The sequence below is a fragment of the Zonotrichia leucophrys genome, chromosome 19 (assembly GCF_028769735.1).
Source record: "Zonotrichia leucophrys gambelii isolate GWCS_2022_RI chromosome 19, RI_Zleu_2.0, whole genome shotgun sequence".
In the NCBI taxonomy this organism is placed as follows: Eukaryota; Metazoa; Chordata; class Aves; order Passeriformes; family Passerellidae; genus Zonotrichia; species Zonotrichia leucophrys.
Genome location: NC_088188.1, coordinates 7,860,412 through 7,877,509, shown reverse-complemented (window position 1 = coordinate 7,877,509; position 17,098 = coordinate 7,860,412). Strand labels below are relative to the sequence as shown.

At 43.8% G+C, this 17,098-nt stretch overlaps 1 protein-coding gene across 3 annotated transcripts in view; it reads right to left on the bottom strand.

Annotated features, from left to right (window-relative positions):
* Positions 1–669: 669 nt before the first annotated feature.
* The window catches only part of SPECC1 (sperm antigen with calponin homology and coiled-coil domains 1), an 86,873-nt gene continuing 70,444 nt past the window's right edge, over positions 670–17,098 (bottom strand). For all 3 annotated transcript variants that reach the window (XM_064729533.1, XM_064729532.1, XM_064729534.1), the window contains 3 exons: positions 6,785–6,901; positions 6,182–6,241; positions 670–5,477 (listed from right to left, as the gene is read on the bottom strand). In XM_064729533.1, coding sequence (XP_064585603.1) covers positions 5,388–5,477; positions 6,182–6,241; positions 6,785–6,901 — 267 coding nt within the window. In that variant the 3' untranslated portion in view covers positions 670–5,387. The remainder of the gene's footprint in view (positions 5,478–6,181; positions 6,242–6,784; positions 6,902–17,098) is intronic.

The window sequence follows — 17,098 nt, the reverse complement described above, 5'->3', positions numbered from 1 at the left end:
TATTGGCTTTGGATTTCAGTCTCTTGCTGAACCAAACCTGTCCATGGCCCTCCCTCACTGGCCATGCCCACAGAAAATCCAGCTTTCCCCACAAATGAATCAAAGCACCAGGAGTGTACTCTGAAGAGACAGCAGAGCCTGGGAGCATCACTTAAGGCCCAGCAATAAAAACCCAGGGCTGAAACACAATACTTAGGTGGGGAAAAGCAAAGTAGCTTGGGTTATGTAAATGACAACTTTTCCCACAGGGTTTCACCTGCCCAGCTGGACACAAACACACCTGAGAGGCCTGAAGAGCTTTAAATGCCCATTTCTTTTATCATCTCAGTTTTCTTGGCTTACTTGGCAGCTGGATTGTTCTGGTACTGCTGTCACCGCCTTGGTGAGACAAAAGCAGCCTCTGTGAAATTGTTCTGGAATTTGATTTCAGCACCTCTGAAAGCTCTGTGGGTGGAGGGGGTGGTGGCTGCAGAAGACTCCAAGGGATGTTTCTGGCACTGTGCACACACTGCTCACCCTCTGCAATGTTCTGGCACTGCCTCCCAGGTGCTTCTAACTCTGGGATCTGTCATCTCACCTTCCAGACTGCCTCCAAACTGGCCTTGAACACTTCCAGGGATACTTTGGATTTTGTATTGTATGTAGGTAACTGAAACATTTCAACAAACCTCAGAAACAGAAAAAGATTTATTAGAAATATTACACAGATTTTGCATCATACATTTTAATAATGTTAATATTTAAATATTAGCATGTCCAAATCTGCAATGCTTAGTATGTACATTCTAATGTGCTCTTTGTATAAATTAGATTACGATGGAACATCTGTACCCAACAGGGAAAGCTAAAACTGTCCGAGGTGATCATCCCATATGACAAACTCAAGCCTGGACCAACAGTCAATAAAAACATTGTGTCCAGCACTGCCCAATGGGACTTGGCACACGTGCAAGTCAAAAATGGAGAGACCATCAGCTGAGAAAATAAAGTTACTTGCAGTTCAGTGAGAAGCTGCTTCTGCACCGTGTCGGTGAGCGAGCGTCGATGGCACTGCAGTTGGTACAAACCAACACAGCTGAGCATAGTAGAACTTATTGCTGGGTTTAAAAATGTCTTAATGCTCCATGCCCTGAGTCTTTTTAGGCAAAAAGCCCTCTTGTGACAGGAAAATGCATAATCTCATCCCATACAGCCCCTGCCTGTGATCAGATGCACAAGGCTCAGCTTTGCCAAGAGCTGGCCTGGTCAGATCCTCGCTGCTGGTACCCCCAGCACAGCAGGATGAGGGAGGTATGAACAAACCAACAAGCCCAAGCTCGTGTGGTCACTGCCAAGGAAGGGGGAAAGTCAGGGAAGCCAAAAGGTGGATTTTTGAAGAGTTCCAGGTCAGGAATCAAACTGGGAAGAACCAATCATTCTGCCTGTGTGCACTTGGTTTGGTCAGAAAACTTGCACAGAACTGGTTGCACGTACAAAACAAGAGAGAAAACCTGTCAAAACCAACTTCCAATCACAGAAAGAAAACTGCCAGACCTCAAAGGGACTCTGCATGAGCCCCAAATCCCTCTGCTTAGCACAGCTGCCCTGCTGCAGAGCAGGAAGAACAAAAGTCTCTGTCCCCTTTGTGTTACCAGGACTGGCAGGGGAAGGGGAGCCTGGCAAGGGCAGCCAGCTGTGCTGGGTCCTCTCCTCACCTGCTGAGACCCCCTGGCTGCTCTCTTAGGAGGAATGCCCCTCCAGCTGACAGCCCACACAGACCCTCTGATGTCCTTTGTGACAAAGAGCCCCAGGTGTGTCTGTGCCCTGTCCCTCTCCTCACACTCTGGGCCCTCCCTCAGCCTCACCAGGAACTTTCAGGAAAAGCTCCTCAGCCCTTCTGGAAAAGCTCCTCACAGGGCTGACTCTGGGCTCACTCCTCACTCCTCTGTACCTTCCCAAGCCATGAAACAATTTGTACCTTCTCTGTCTCACCTGAACTCCCAGGAGCAGGACTGCAGCTCCCACACTCCAATCTCCTTTCCTCTCCTCCACTGCAGCACAACACACCACCATCCCTGCCTGCAATGTCCCTGGCACCCCCTTCCAACCCTTCTGCTCACCTGCTCATCCCAAACCAGCTGTTGGCTCCCCTGCAGCCCCAGACTCCCCAGGTGGTGCCTGTGAGTGACAATTCAAGGAGCAAGGGACAAGACAAGATTTATCTGCCTGCACACCAGGGAAAGAGCCATTACTCCTAAGAGGCAAAGTCAGAAAGGATTTAGGAGGTTCAGGCAAAGCTCCTGCTCAACACCATCCCTGTCACATCATCACATTCAGGACATTTTCAGAGAATTCTCAGAACATCTATAAAGACTACCCACATGCTCTCTTGCTTAACTTAATTAAATTCCCTAACTTTAAAGGCAGCTGGAACTTAAATTTTGCAGCTCCAATCTAAGATGTCTCACAAGGGCCTGAAGAGTCTCTGAAAACCAGGCCTGCAGCATCTCATATAGGATAAATTTAAATTCATATTGAAATTTTAAGGCAGCGTGAAAAAACAAGAGCAACTTGTGAAAATCAAAGTCTAGAAATGTAACTGTGCAATGTTTAAAAGGAAGAAACCCCCCAATATTGTAACAGTTAAATGAACAAATAAACAATATTCTTAATTTTAAAAAATAATCTGGAAAACCATCTCTCCAAGTATCAAAATAAGATGTTTTGCAGGTTTGAGGACAGAACAGTAACATTGAAGAAAAGATAAAATCAAGTGTCTTCTTCCCTACTACAACTCTGTGTTGTAATTCCTACCTAAGTAAAAAAATTAGGAATACACCACTAGAATTGGGTAGAATTAGTGTTTGGACTATGCTGCTGGGAGGAGCATAGGAGAGGAAGCAGCAAAGAGATGACAAACATTGCTTTGCACAAATCATTTGGGGGAAAAAAAAAAAAGAAAAAGCAGCTGGACCCCACAGAATGGTCTGCAAGGGTAAAGTGAGCCTTGGTGGCCAGAGCAGTGTCAGAAGAGCCCTGGGAGCAGAGGATTCTCACACAGGAGGTGACACACACCCCATGGACACTGCAAACCCTTCCAGTGACCACAGGGTTAAAATTCCCTTTTTTTACATCATTTACTCTGACTTTGAGATGTTTACCACACACTGGGAATTAAAAGTGTTTTTCTCATCCCTGCAAGTGCCCAATCCAAAGCCCACTGAGGAATATGGAATTTTCTGTGCTGACTTCACTCCAGCTTTGAACTCCAGCCCGTTGGAGAGAATTGGGATCCCTGCCAGGGGACACCTCCAGGGAAAAGAGCTGCTGATCCACAGGCAACAGGGCCCTGCAGTGCAAATGCCTCAAGGAACTCTGCTCAGCACAGTTTTCCTCTTCCATCTCATCCTGTATTTTAGCGTAACTCATCTTGGGTTCTCCATGGACAGCAGGGTGTGCTGAGAAGTTCCAGAGTGAATTCCACCAAGAAAGGGATCCCCTGCAAGGAGCTGCCTTGGCAGCACTCAGCTGCTTGCTCACAGGGCAGGATCTGCCTGTGCTCTCCCCTGGCCATTTTTACCACACAGCCTCTCCAAAGACTGCAACTGGCCTTTCCCAGAGGCAATGGATTAGAATTAATTTCAGACTAAAACCAAGAGCAAGAGATGATTTTGTCCTCCCCCAGAACAGGCATTGCCTTCCTCCAGCATCCTCTTTGTTCAAACCACTCCCCAGCCCTGGGCTTTTCCATCTATTCCTGAATCCTGTATTCTGCTGTGAGAACACCAAGTCTGAAATACATTGTTTATTAATTAAATAGCATTACAAAGTAAAATCAAATCAAACAACAAAGCACTATGGGGAATCAGAGGCTGAGATCAGCCACCTGCAAAGCCCTTGAAAGCCTGAAACCAATTTTGTTCTGTGAAATCTCTTGTTTCCATTTCAGGAGCCTTTTTCCAGGAGGCAGGAGCAGTGAGCACTAGTAATTTTTGCAAGAGAGAAATGATGCCTAGCTCCCTAGGACTAATGTCCACAAAGCATCAGGGTTAAGCACAGTAACTAAACACCAACTTTCTCCTACCAGCATGCCTTTACATGCTCCTAGAACAAATCCAGCAGCCTGTTGGATGCTTCCATCCTTGGAGACAAACACAAAAATTAATTTCATCAGGTGAAATGAGAGACACAGAATAATGGACACTTCACAGTGTCTGTCAGGCATTTTCCTAACAGTGTTTCTGGTGGGAAGCTGCTCCCTGGCGCCCGATCTCCCTGGCACAGACAGGTTCCAGTTACACTGTTTGTCATCTGTGGAGCAAAGCTGCACCTTCCATTGGTGCTGATATATGACTGTTCCTTCACAGCATGACATCACTTCCAAGCATGTCCCAGTGCCCCATGGGCTGTATTTCATGGCACAGGGCACAGGCTGTCTCCAGATTCCTGCCTCCAGGCAGCAATGACACAGCTGTGCTGACCAGACAGGAGCAACACATAGGGAAGAAGTTACTCCACTCAATCCACAAAAAATATGAGATGTCACTGTATTGCTCACCTGATTACTGGCACCTTTCAAGCTAAAGCTGTTAAATTGCATTTGCAATGTTCCTGTGATAACTGTGCCTGCACAGTCAGCCAGGAAACCAAGCTCTGGCTTCCCGGAGTAACCAAGTAATGAAACTGGAGTAATAAACCTATTTTTCCTCAAAGACATTATTTCTGTTTGAGATGAAATGAAGTCCCAGCACCTAACAGGACCTTTCAGACTTATTTCACTAGCTGGTGATGAACAGAAGGTGGTTTCTGAGTTACAAATGATCCTGTTACCATCCTGCTGGTTCTGCTATGAGTAAATTAGTGCAGTTATTGGGTGAGATCTGCAAGAGTAACTCATGTTAAGGTTCTACAACTTAAGTGCATCTGTCAAAGGTGTTTTATAAAATACATGGAGGCAAGAAAACAACATGTACTTGGGATGAATTAAGCATCTTTTGGCAAGAAGAGCATTTTTGTGAGCTTTTGTATGAACATTAATCTCCCAGCCTCCCTTGAGTGCCAGCATAGTCCACATTGACTTCAAACTTCATTGTGTAGCAGGTCTCCTGTCAAGGCAAACGTTGTTAGCCCAAGGGATCCTCTTCAGAAATATCCCATGTGTGCTTGAGAACGCTTTGCAATTTCCATGTGGGAGCAAACTTACCAATGGATTTGGTTTGCAAAGGTGGACAACAGGGAATTATTTGGTTGCAGTCCCAGATGGAATCAAATCTACGGAAGAGCCTCCTTTCACACTAAGAGCTTCAGTTGGTTGTGGAAGAGGAGCAAGCAGGCTTTTAAAGTGATCGAGTGCATCTGTAGCATTCTTTGTTCTCTTCCCCACTCGTGTCCACCTCTTGCTCTGCAGCTCAGGTCTCAAAGTATTTGTAGATCTGGGCCACGTACTGCATGACGCTCTGCCAGTCGGGCCGGTCCGTGTACAGCATCTCGCTGAGCTCCTGCCGGACACAGCACCACGCTCAGGCAGCCCCACACGGCTCCCTGAGCCCCTCAGCACCTCTGCTCCCACTCCTGAGCCCCCCACAGCCATCAGGACCACTGCAATGATCCACTGGCCAAGTGCAATTCTGAAATCTCTTCATGCATTCTACAACCTAAAATATTTCTGCCATCTGCAATCAAAGATCAGTTCTCTATACAACTTCATTTAAGCTGATGCTCCTTTGCTTCTGAATCTAGCTCATGAACCCCATAATAGTTTTCCCTTCATATTAAACTTATATCTCCCTTGTCATATAGTTAATTTTGGAAAAGTTTTTTTGAACAGTTTAATGTCTTTCTGTTTCTTAAAGCACTAAAACAACAGGAAACAAAATGGTGCAACCATTAATGTAATGGTGTAATATGGCAAGTCTGTCCATAAAATTATGAATAATCTGCAGCTGGCATCTAAAATAAGAACATAATCCATTCCCTCATTTCAATACTGGATGACTTTCAGCAGCTTCTCCAAATTATATTTATTCTGTGCTTCTACAAATTCTTTCTGGAAGTTCTCCTAACAGCATCCTGATGGTGGTGCAGCCCTCCCCAGCACTGTGTGACACTTTGAGTGCAAGGTCACTGACTGGCCACGTGGCAACAAGGAAAGGTGTTGGAATGGTGTTTGCAGCAAATGTCCCCTTGCTCAAAGGTTACTCACCAGACTGGGTTTGATGCCCACACTTTCAGCAGCTTGAAATGCCAACAGCAGATTTCTCTTCTGTAAAAATAAAGTTCAAAAGGATTAACATCAAAGCACTGCTCCTGAACCTTTCCTTGCATCTGGTTACCCAGTAAGTTTAAATGAGCAGGTGTATTTGAAAACTAAACCCCTGGACTCCATACTTGCCTGCAGACTTTTTTGAGTCTCACTCTTTTTTGATCTTTCTCACTCACAAGTTCTTTGTCTTTGAACAGCTCATCTACTTCTGCCTGAGTGACACCCTCTGTTTTCGACAAATAGGTTGTTGTGAAACTGCTTACAACTGGGAAAAAAAACCACTGAAGTTCTGTCTTTACTATGAGTGAAAGGCTTCTGCAGAGGCTTTAATTAATATAAGGCATTTTTGTAGATAGTATAATTCTTACTATGATAGATACTGTCCTTGTGTTTATTTGCAGCACCTGCTGGATTTAGCCAACTTGTCACTGTTTCATCACCCAGCAGTCCCTGCATTTCTCTCTGGGAGTTCACCGTTGGTTTCCTTCCCCTTTTCATCCATTCTGTTCACTGTGAATTCTGCAAATGTACAACACAACTTACTTTGTCCTGGCTGTTGAGCTCCTGGTAAGGAATATGTGCAGGCAAATATGTGTGCAGGAGAGCACAGAAGGCCAGCCCATCACTCCAGCTGCTGCTGAAGTTGGTAATATCAATATTCTGTAAGAGAAAACATGAGTCATCCTTGAACAGTGCTACACAACAACAAAAAGAATCTCCAAACAATAGTTTTTATGCAGCCATTGAACAAAACCCCAGAGCTGAGCTAGAAATATCTGTGGTGACATTCCCACCACTGTCACCTCCAAAAGGAGGGAGGTGAAGAAGAAAAATTTAGAAAGAAATAGTCTAATAGAGCTGGGAGTTTATAAGGACAAATATAAACTTCCTTCCCTTGTTTCTAGACACTTGGATTGTTCTGTGCCAGCCTCTTACTACAAGGCTGCACCCAGGTGCACAGAGCAAGCCCAGTTTCCCTGTTCATGACAGCTGAGGTCCAGAACCATGGGGGTTGCAGTGACTACAGAAACAGAAAATGGTATTTTGAAGTCAGCCCATCTGCAGAGAGCTCCTTTAAACCACAGGAATTCTGGGGATACAGAGTGCACTGGGGGTTCCTCCCTGGGTGCTCTCACGAGGCACAGCTGCAGTTAAAACAGCCCCATGGCCCAGTTCTGCCCCTGTGAACAAGGTGACCTTTCTGATGCTCCTGTCTGCACTGCCTGGCCACACCAGCACACTCAGGAATTCCCATGGCCAAGTCTTGCAGCTAAAAACAGAGCAGTGAACTGCTCCAGAGCAAGAGCTGCTGGGGCAGGGGGCTCTGGGGCACGGTGGAGCTGCACCCTCTCCCACACTCCTGCAGGTGTGGAGTCACCTCCAACCCCCTCAGCAGCCACATCCTCCTCTGTGCTCAGCTGCAGTTCACACTCCCCACCCCTGCATTCTCTTTAGTTAGCTGTTTTCTGGTTTCTTTCAAGACTCCCCCAAAGACAAGGCTTTTACTACATCTCTCATACAACAGCTGATGCAGACACTAAAACCCAGACAGGAATTATTTCAGCATGTGCTCCTTGCTCCTGATACCTCACTGATTAGTTATCCAACCTGGACCTGGTCCAGTCAGACAAAATTTCCAGTTAGTAATAAATGTCCATAACCAAACATGACTCAAATTGAAGCAGTAGTGAATATCTCAGGTTAAAATACTTTGTAATAAATCTACAACTCTAATGAGCTCAGAGAGCAGCTGACATCCCCACACTGCCCCAGCCACCACGTTGCAGGGCTCTATTAACATCTGTCAGTGAAGACAATACAAAAATGAGGCACTGGCTGAACACCATCACAAAAAAAAAAAATTTGCTTTGAAAGCTGCCTTGGCATTGCCTTTTCCATAAAGTTGCAAGTTTTCAGTTGTAAGTCCAACTTTGTGTGTATGGAATTGGCTGAGCTGGATTATTCTGCTTTCTTGAAGTTTCAGACAAACAAGTTCCTTTCTATTTATCAATCTGCAGTTAGTGGGAAAGGAGTGACTGCCAAGTTACAGAAGTGTTTTTACTGAGGCCAATATGTTTTATCAGCAAATAGCTTATCAGCAAATGCCAATATTCTCATTTTATACTGTAGGATGGAAATGGAAAATGGAGGTTGTTCCTCCTCTTTCCCAAAGGCCATGGAAACAGGAACAAACAGAGCCTTAGTTATGCAACAGGACCAGACAAAAAGGGAAAGCTTGTTTGTGTAGGAACGTTGTATCTATCCTTGTTTTCATGATGCTACTATGTGAGATACAAAACTGCTCCTTCACACAGTATTTCACTATCCCAAAATCAGTTCAATAATTTTACTTACCTTTGCAATTTTAAACACACCTAAAGCTCTTCTCCTTTTCCCAAATCACAATATCTACACATAAGAAGTGCTCATGTCTACCAAAACTAGGTTCAAAACTCCTCACCTCCCCAACAGCATTGTCCAGCCAGTCATGCTCAGTAACTTTTGGATCTAAGTCTTACAAACAAGCAAAAGTTCAAGGATGGGATTCTGCTGACCATTTCTGAACCACAGATGAAATTTGCTGCAAAGTGGTTTGCCACAATCAACGGCCAAAACGAACTCAATTCTGAATTTTTGTCCTAAATGCAACCCCAAAAAGAACATTCAAAGGTTCAGCTCAACCGTTCAGTTCACAGTACAATAAAAAATACCTAGGCATACTCAAGGTCACCTAGTTCCATTTTTACATCTAACATGAATCAATGAATTTTGGTTTCTTTTCTCTAAACAAATGCATTTCCATTTCATACACAGTACAAACTCCTCTCCCTGGCACTTCATCTTGGCTTCTGTGTTAGATACTTTTCAGTTTGGGATATAAGGACATGGTAAATGAAAAGTGATCTGTGTTTTGCTACACTGCAGCTTTATTTGTAGTAACTCCCCACTCCACCACACCAAGAGGAATTAAGTCAAAATAGAGACAACTCTGATTTCTCGGAAGATCTCTGGCTCCCCTGAAGCCATTAAAAAAAAATTAAAAAAAAAAAGAAAACAATTTAGGGAATGAACACCTCGGAAACTATTCCCTTCTCTTGATTATTTTGGCAGCAGAGCCTGTCTCAGTCTTGCTGCCACACCTCTCTCCCTGCTCAGTCCCTGAATATATGGGAGCTATTTGTGTCCATGCTGGTTGTTCATGCACAACCCCAAGCTGCATTTCTATGTCCCATTTCTGGACACCCCGAGCTCTGAAAAGCTGCATGTGGCTTCTCATGAGACACCCAGAAAGGATGGCAACACTCTGAGCCATCACAATGAGTGCAGGGAGAAATGGGAAAATGGAGCAGGGATTCAGATCAAACTGAGTTGCAGCATTTATCAGGAAAGGAGGAAAAATTTGCTGTCAAATGGCCACAGCACATCCTGTGGTCAGTGGCAGCCCAGGCTCTGTCCTCAGCACTCCTGCAGGGTCACCAATCAGTGGAAACACTAAATTCTCTTCAAGCTCACAAGTGAACTCCTCTACATCACTGGGAATGTTCAGACACTGGGATCTGGAAGCACACCAGGGAGCACAGCTATCAAAGTACCAAAGTGTCCAGAAAGACCTATTTTTATGAACATTAAAGCAAAATTTGAAAAAAGAGAAATATCCAGGCAATGCTATTTGGATAACAAATGTACAATCTAGGATATCAGTGTCAGGTCAAGCCTAAAAGACACAAACCACCTGGAAGTGATTGACCTTAGCCCCCATTCCAGGAACAGGACCTTTCCTGCAGATAACAGAGCCCTTGGAGAGCCCTGCTAGAGACACCCAGGGAAATCTGTGTGATCTGTTCTCACTAAAAACAATTCTTTGTTTGTCTGAGGAAAAAACCACCACCCCATTAGATTTCACTCGATCTCTGACTCCAAGCAAAAAGCAACAATGACATCATGCACTCTTCAGTACAGTCTGAGTAGGTTAAAATCCTGATACAAGATATTCCCACTATGCACGTGTTACTGTGCCCACAGCAATGGCTCTGAGTCATAATTTTCTCCCTGAGAGCCAGAATTATCAATTACAGACATGAATCAGCTTGAATCTAGCCTGGAATCTGAGGAAGAAGGCCTGCAAGAAATACAAGCTGAGCATCATTATTCCATCCAGCATCCCTTCCTGCCTCTCCCAAGTTATTGGGATGGAATGGCACACAAGGAACCTGCCAGAGTGGCTGATCATGGAGGTGCAGCCCATGCAGAATATAAAATTAAATACCTGAAAATAAATCTACTGAGTAAATAGATTCAATTTATTGAATCTATTCAATTGCCTTGTTTTTAATAGCAGCTTCCCTCAAGTGGCTCATCACTACCCAGGCCCCCACAGCTCCTCCTGAACAGCTCAGTGGTTTTATTGGATATATTTAAACACAGGTCTGAACAGAAGCCACAGCTCTGCACATCTGAACTCTGACCTTTCTAAAGCAAAATGGATCAAGGTACCTCAACAGGCAACTTCCAAAGAGGACCCAAACCTACCCATCTTTAACAACAGCTGCACAAAACTGCAGCTCTAATTTGATTTATTACACCCTAACTGGCTGGGCCAGGTTAACAGGGTTCAGCCAAAGAGATTTTATTCAAAGGAATCTTCAGGCTCTCACTGGGCAAGTTTTGAACAGTTCCTAAGAATCAATATGAGGAAAGGATGGCTCCTTTCAGCCTTCCAAACAAACAAAACACTCCAGTTCATCTGAAATGCTCCAGCAAAGATATGGAACATCTGGGCAATCTACTGGAACTATGGGTGAATGAGAAGTGTGGTCAGGTCCAGTTAACAGGGATGAAAGGCATGAATGCCTGAAATGAGAGGCTGCCTGGATTCTTCTGTAATTGCAGGGTACACCCAGATGACAACTGCACACAGCTATTTTCAATGGGGAGCTGCAAGTCTGAAGTGATTTGTACATCACATTTAGTCCATCTACTACCAGGAAGCTTTCTCAATTCTCTCACCAATCTTTTTCTCTTAAATGGAATCCAAAATGAAGTAATGCCTTGTGATTAAAAGAAATCAAACCAGCAATGTATTGCACAGAGATTAAGTGAGTAGCCAGGGCTGGGAAGGAAGCCAGGTGACCTCCTATCCTCCAGCCTGTATTAATATCCCTGCTTCAAATGGCCCAGCCAACTGCAGTCTCCAAAAGAATTGCTTTAAATTTCTTTAAAATGTTGTGTTTTTATCCCATAATCCATATTTCTAAAGCTTCTCTCAGCATGTCAGTTAGTCATGTATCTTATTGCTGATTACACATGCATGGAAGAGCAGAGCTCAGATCACAAAATGCTCTCTGAAAATGCAGTTAAATCATGCCATAGCAGCACTATGAAATGAAAAGGAACTGATGCCAGCTCTTTAAAAGTCATGCCATTTACTGCATTTCTTTTTATAAAGAATCCCTGCTTCCCATCACATTTTTAGGTTCTGTTTGCTCTTTTCTCCACTGCTGCCACAGGTGCTGCTTTGGGTTTACCATTTATCATTTGCTTCAGTAACTGTGAATTAATGAGCTCTTTAGCAAAGATAAGATATTAGAGGATTTATGGCTGTATTTTTTTTTTTTTGTAAAAGCATCAAACACCAATTTGCTATAGAATTTACATAGAGCAGAGACATTTAAACAGAGGAAATTTAAAAAGGATATTATGCATCCTACACAAAGATGTTTCAGCTCCCAACTATTTCCATCTCAAAACCCAGAGAAGATACCAAAAAGTCAGGCAGATCCAATTTTCTTATATTAACTTTCCTACCCATGGCAGACTGGCAAGAATAGGTGGAATGGTGCTGTCTAAAATTCTGTGTTTAAAACAAGCTCATCCGGACAGGATTTGTCCTACAGACATTGTTCAGAGTAAATTCTAAAGCCATTCTAAAACAATCCTGCACTCTTCAGACTCAGCTCTTTGCTCCTGTGGTTCAGGACCTCTTCAAGGCAGCTTAGTTCTGATACTGTGGTTACAAGGGAGAGGTGGTGCTGAAATGGCTGAAGTTTTCATGACAATAAAAAATGAAAGTTGTAGCAAATGGGAGACAGCTAAGGTAATAAAGTAATTATGTAGCCTCCTATTTCCTTTGCTTGCAAGGCAAGATTCTACTGACACTGAAACCATCCCTGCAACCATGCAATGAGCAACCAAGCTGCCTGAGGAGCCAAACAGCTCTGCTGGTGCCTTTTACTGCTCCTTTTGTTTGCATTTTTATACATAAAGACTGAGATTTTATAAAGAAAACAAGTTCTAATGAACACAGGCTAGAGTAGCTGCTGGCACAGCTTATAACACACAGTGGATGAATTTGAACCTTTCCTAGCAAATAATCTGAGTTGTTTTGAATGCAAATAACCCCATGACAGCATCCTCATTACTAAAAGTCACCTACTTCAAAGGTTAGTAAAGTTACAGGAGTTTGTACATATTCCTCAGTTTGGGTCTTAATTTATTGCTATGCACAAGAGAGACAGAAAATGTATAAAACCAAGTTCACAAGGAGCTGGTGGGTTGTTAAACACAGAGGACCAAATGAGAGCTGGTCTAGGCAGAAGCAATTTTATGGATGTGTCTGGGTCATTTCAGAGATGAGGTAATGGTGACAGGAGGTATTTATCAAGTGTGAGTGGTATTTCTGTAATTTCCACCAGTCACACTCCGTGAGAAGGCAGAGCAGGAGTCACTTCTGTCTGCAGAGGTAGATTACACACCAAAAGCAGGGACTAAGGAGTTCTCCCTCTTGTAATAATCCAATTAGACATTGATCAGTCCTGAGTTTTGCTCTGCATGTCTCTTTTCAGCCTGAATTCCCCTTGTTAGGCTCCCTTGCTGAAAGGCAACTCCCTGCTGGCCACACAACTGCCACTTCCATCAGCAGCTCCCACAAATGGCACCAGGGCTGAATGCCACAGAGGAGAAGCAGACTGGGCTGGGTCCCTCCATTCCCAAGGCTGCAGCAGTGAGGATGCAGCAGCACAGCTCAGGGACCACACAGATACTCTGGGGAGGAGGGAGGGAGAGAGGAGGGGAGGAACGAGCTCCACTCTGTGTCCAAGACAGCAGCACAGCTCCTTCCTGCCTGGAGCCCTGGTGCAGAATTGCTAATGACCACACTGGCTGCTCACACAGCTCTTTCTAATTATCTGTATTGAGCATCCAGAGATTAGGCATGCCCTGGAATTCCTGGGTGGAGGGGCAGGCTGCAGACTGCAGCAGGCTCAGGGTGGAGCATGGAAACAAGGTGGGCAGAGGTCCCACCAGCAAAGGTCACTGGTGGACCAGCAGCAGGGCCCAGCTCCCTCCCAGTTCAACTCCCAGTTTGGAGCTGCTCCAGCTGGTGACCAATCAATTCAGTGTTTTCACTGATTGTCAGTGCATCCAGGCAACACAAGGGAAGTGTCTTGGACTTTGGGATGGACAGAATGTAAATGCTATTTTTAAAATGACCCAGCAGGATAGAAAGCTACGCTTGAGAGAGCTGCATTTATTTTATCCCTCCAATCAAGAGACTTGTGTTTGTTTAAAGCATAAAGCCCTCTATGTGAAAAAAGGTAGAGCTTGGCTCAAGTTATTTGGTTCCACTGGGGAAGCACATTTGTGCAGTGGCATTATTGAGAAGGAGTGATTACATTTGTAATCAACCTGGTTATTCCTCACATGCCGTGATTTGGCTACTGCATTTTAATTCCAGACACCAATCCTGGGTCTGGGCAGGGCACATCTGGTCATTAAGAAACCACTGGGTTCTCTCCTGTATTTCCTCAGGACAAGGCACAGCTGTGCTGGGATCCTCAAGGCTTTAAAACTAAGAATCAGCTCTGCTGGAACTGCCAGCTTGAGTACCAACCCTGAGGACTGTGGCAGCATTTATATTTTATATATATATATTTTTTAACATTATTTACACAGCTCTGCAGTCCCAGATTATGCCAGTGAGGTAAAGTGCTCAGCTGACAATTAGAAAAGATTAATGCTTCAGTAGACAGAAAATGCCAACTACTCACACTAATGACATACAAAGAAGTAACAGACTTCCTGTTTCTAAAAATAGCCCTTATTTTCCAGAATAAAGAAGAAGAAACTTTCAAACATGGATGTGTTAAAAGTACAACTGGCCATGAAGGAGCTTTGGGATGTCTTATAAAGCAGATCCTCACAAAGGGTAACCCCAGGAATGCACCTGGTTGATGCATCAGCAGCCCAAAAATGCCATCCTGGCACTGTGTCCCAGCAGAGTCCCTCTCCCAAAGGAGAATGATCCCAAGACCATCTCACCAAAGGGAATATGTCATGTCCATCTTTGTGCATCTTTGGGTCACACTTAATCCATGCTGGATCTCATCCAGACAGCAAAACAGGCAAAAAAAAAGCATCAGAAAGAGCAGGGGCTAACAGCATGGCATAGGGCTTGAGAACAAGGAGGATTTGGAGGAAATACTGCCTAGCACGATGAGAAAAGAAATGCAAATTCCTGTGAGAAAAAGAAAGCCACAAATTCGTAAACAAAAAGCTGGTATTAGTCTGAGTTTCAACTGAACACAAAGGATAAAGAGCTTTATATTACATCCACTGCCAAACCACCAGCAGAGCAGTCTCTTGCTATGATTACTTGACAAACAGCAAATACTGCAACAGCTTTATTTTTCTCCCTAAGCTTTTGTATCTCTGCTCCATGAAGAGCTGCCTTGATCCACAGCTGATGCACTGACACTGCCATAGGGACGTGATCCCATTCAATGTCTTGAAACACAGATCAAGAATACATGAAATACACACATTTCCAGAGGTACAGCTGCCACTTCCCTTTATCACTTCTAGGACATTCCCTGTCTGCTCCTATTTAGCATTTTTCTGTTTAAAACAACCATAGAGCTTTACTGTAAGAGATGGTGGATCTTCAACAAGTGGTGGGTGTAAAATAGGTCCTGTTAAACCCAACATCACTTGGAACAAAGAATAACCATGAAAATGTATTGGAGGAAAGAGCCACTCTCAGATCCTCTTTTCCTCTGGGCCACAGGAAGGGTGTGTAGTGGTTGAAAAGAGCATGAAAATAGTTCCATATTCATTAACATGATGGCAGTTCCTTCTCCTCTCTGGAGAGAGCATGTGTGGCAGAAACAATAATCCTCAATTCTAATGATCATGGGTTAAGTGCCTCTTAAAGTTCTGTGTTTTCACAATACATCTGTGAATAGCAATAGACTTTAGAGAGGTTTGGCCCCTTGACAAATGGTCTCCACAGAGAGCAAAGAGAATCAGGGAACTTAAATGACACCACAGTCACTAATGACATGATTATGGGAGGTGATAATGCAACAAGAATGACTCTCAGCAGCTTCCAGGAGTTCCAGCTCACAGGAACCCAGCCTGTTAGAGAAGAGGCACCCAGTTCCTGCTTCACAATGCTGCTAGGATGCATCATCTTTTTAAATAGATGGAAAAAAGCCACAAGACAACAGAGAAAAAGCTATTTTAACACAAATAGCTTACTCTCAGCAGGCTTTGTGGTTTAAAGTATTTGTGGTAAATGAGTTTCAGAGCCACAAAAGCATTTCTCAAGCCTGGTCACCTCATGGCCCTGCATTACACACCATGATGTCAACGAAACTTGGAAAGGCAGAAGGAACACAGAATTGTGTATCTGACTGCACAGTTCCTATAGGGAACCATACACTAGATTTGGTTTTTAAGGTGGAGATTTTTCACCAAAGTTTAGCACAAAGACACTGAGTCTAAAGCCTGATTTCACCACAATTCTTGCTCCTACTGAGATTTTTTGCACCTCCCCTGCATAGTTATTCAGAATCAATGGCCAAAATGCCACATAGCATTCATCTGGGCACCAAAACATGACAATTGAAATAACATGATCTATCATGCCACAGTTTATGCAATCCCATTTTCATATGCTTTTCTCCTAGTCCTTAAACTGAACTCCCACTTTATTTTCACTCCAGTGATTCTGTTTTCATGTTCTCAATATTTTTTCTCAGTATGCATATCTTTCTGATATCAAATCACTGTTTAAATAAGGATCTTAGAATTGACATAGCCAATTACAGAAACATAGATGCTTTCATGCTTCCCTTCAGTTACTGTAAACTCATGCAATTTCTTTTTTTAAAAAGCAAACAAAACCCTCCAGGCCACTGCTAATTTGTGTTGCACTTCCCCCAACTCCCCTTGGTGTCCCTGGTTTATTTTATGAGATTGCCTCCTGGGGAACATGCTGAAGTTCAAGGCCAGGGAATGTTCCCACTGTAGTCCATGCAAGGAGAGTTTATGGCTGGACTTGATCTTAAACTAAATTAAACTAAGTGAGTCTATATTTGCCAGGAGCAGGATGAAAATTTCTATCTCTAACATAAGTTTTGTATGAATTAAAGCATTTAAAAAGTAGAATCCTGTGTGCTGGTCCCTAGGTCTCATCCCCAGATACCTTCCTAGGTCACTCATCCAGCTTTCCTCAGGGAATCTGGGACATGGGGAGTAGCTGCTACTGAGAATATCAATTATTCTAATCCATTTTGCTCATACTGCTTAATGAAATCCTAATTTAAACAGAAAGGAATCCCCTCTTCCTCCCCCAGCTCAGATGAGGAATTGCTATCATACATTTTGCCACCAAAAAGAGAAGTTGGGCAGCCAAGCAGCAAGTTTTTAATGCTCTCATTCTGCTGTGTCACAGGAAAAGAGTTTGCATCCCAACTTCCCCCTGGTTCTGGCTCCATGTGAGGAATGACATGACAGATCACCCTGGAATTTGCACAGATGATGCCTCACAGACAGGGCTGTTATCTCTGGAAAAGAAGT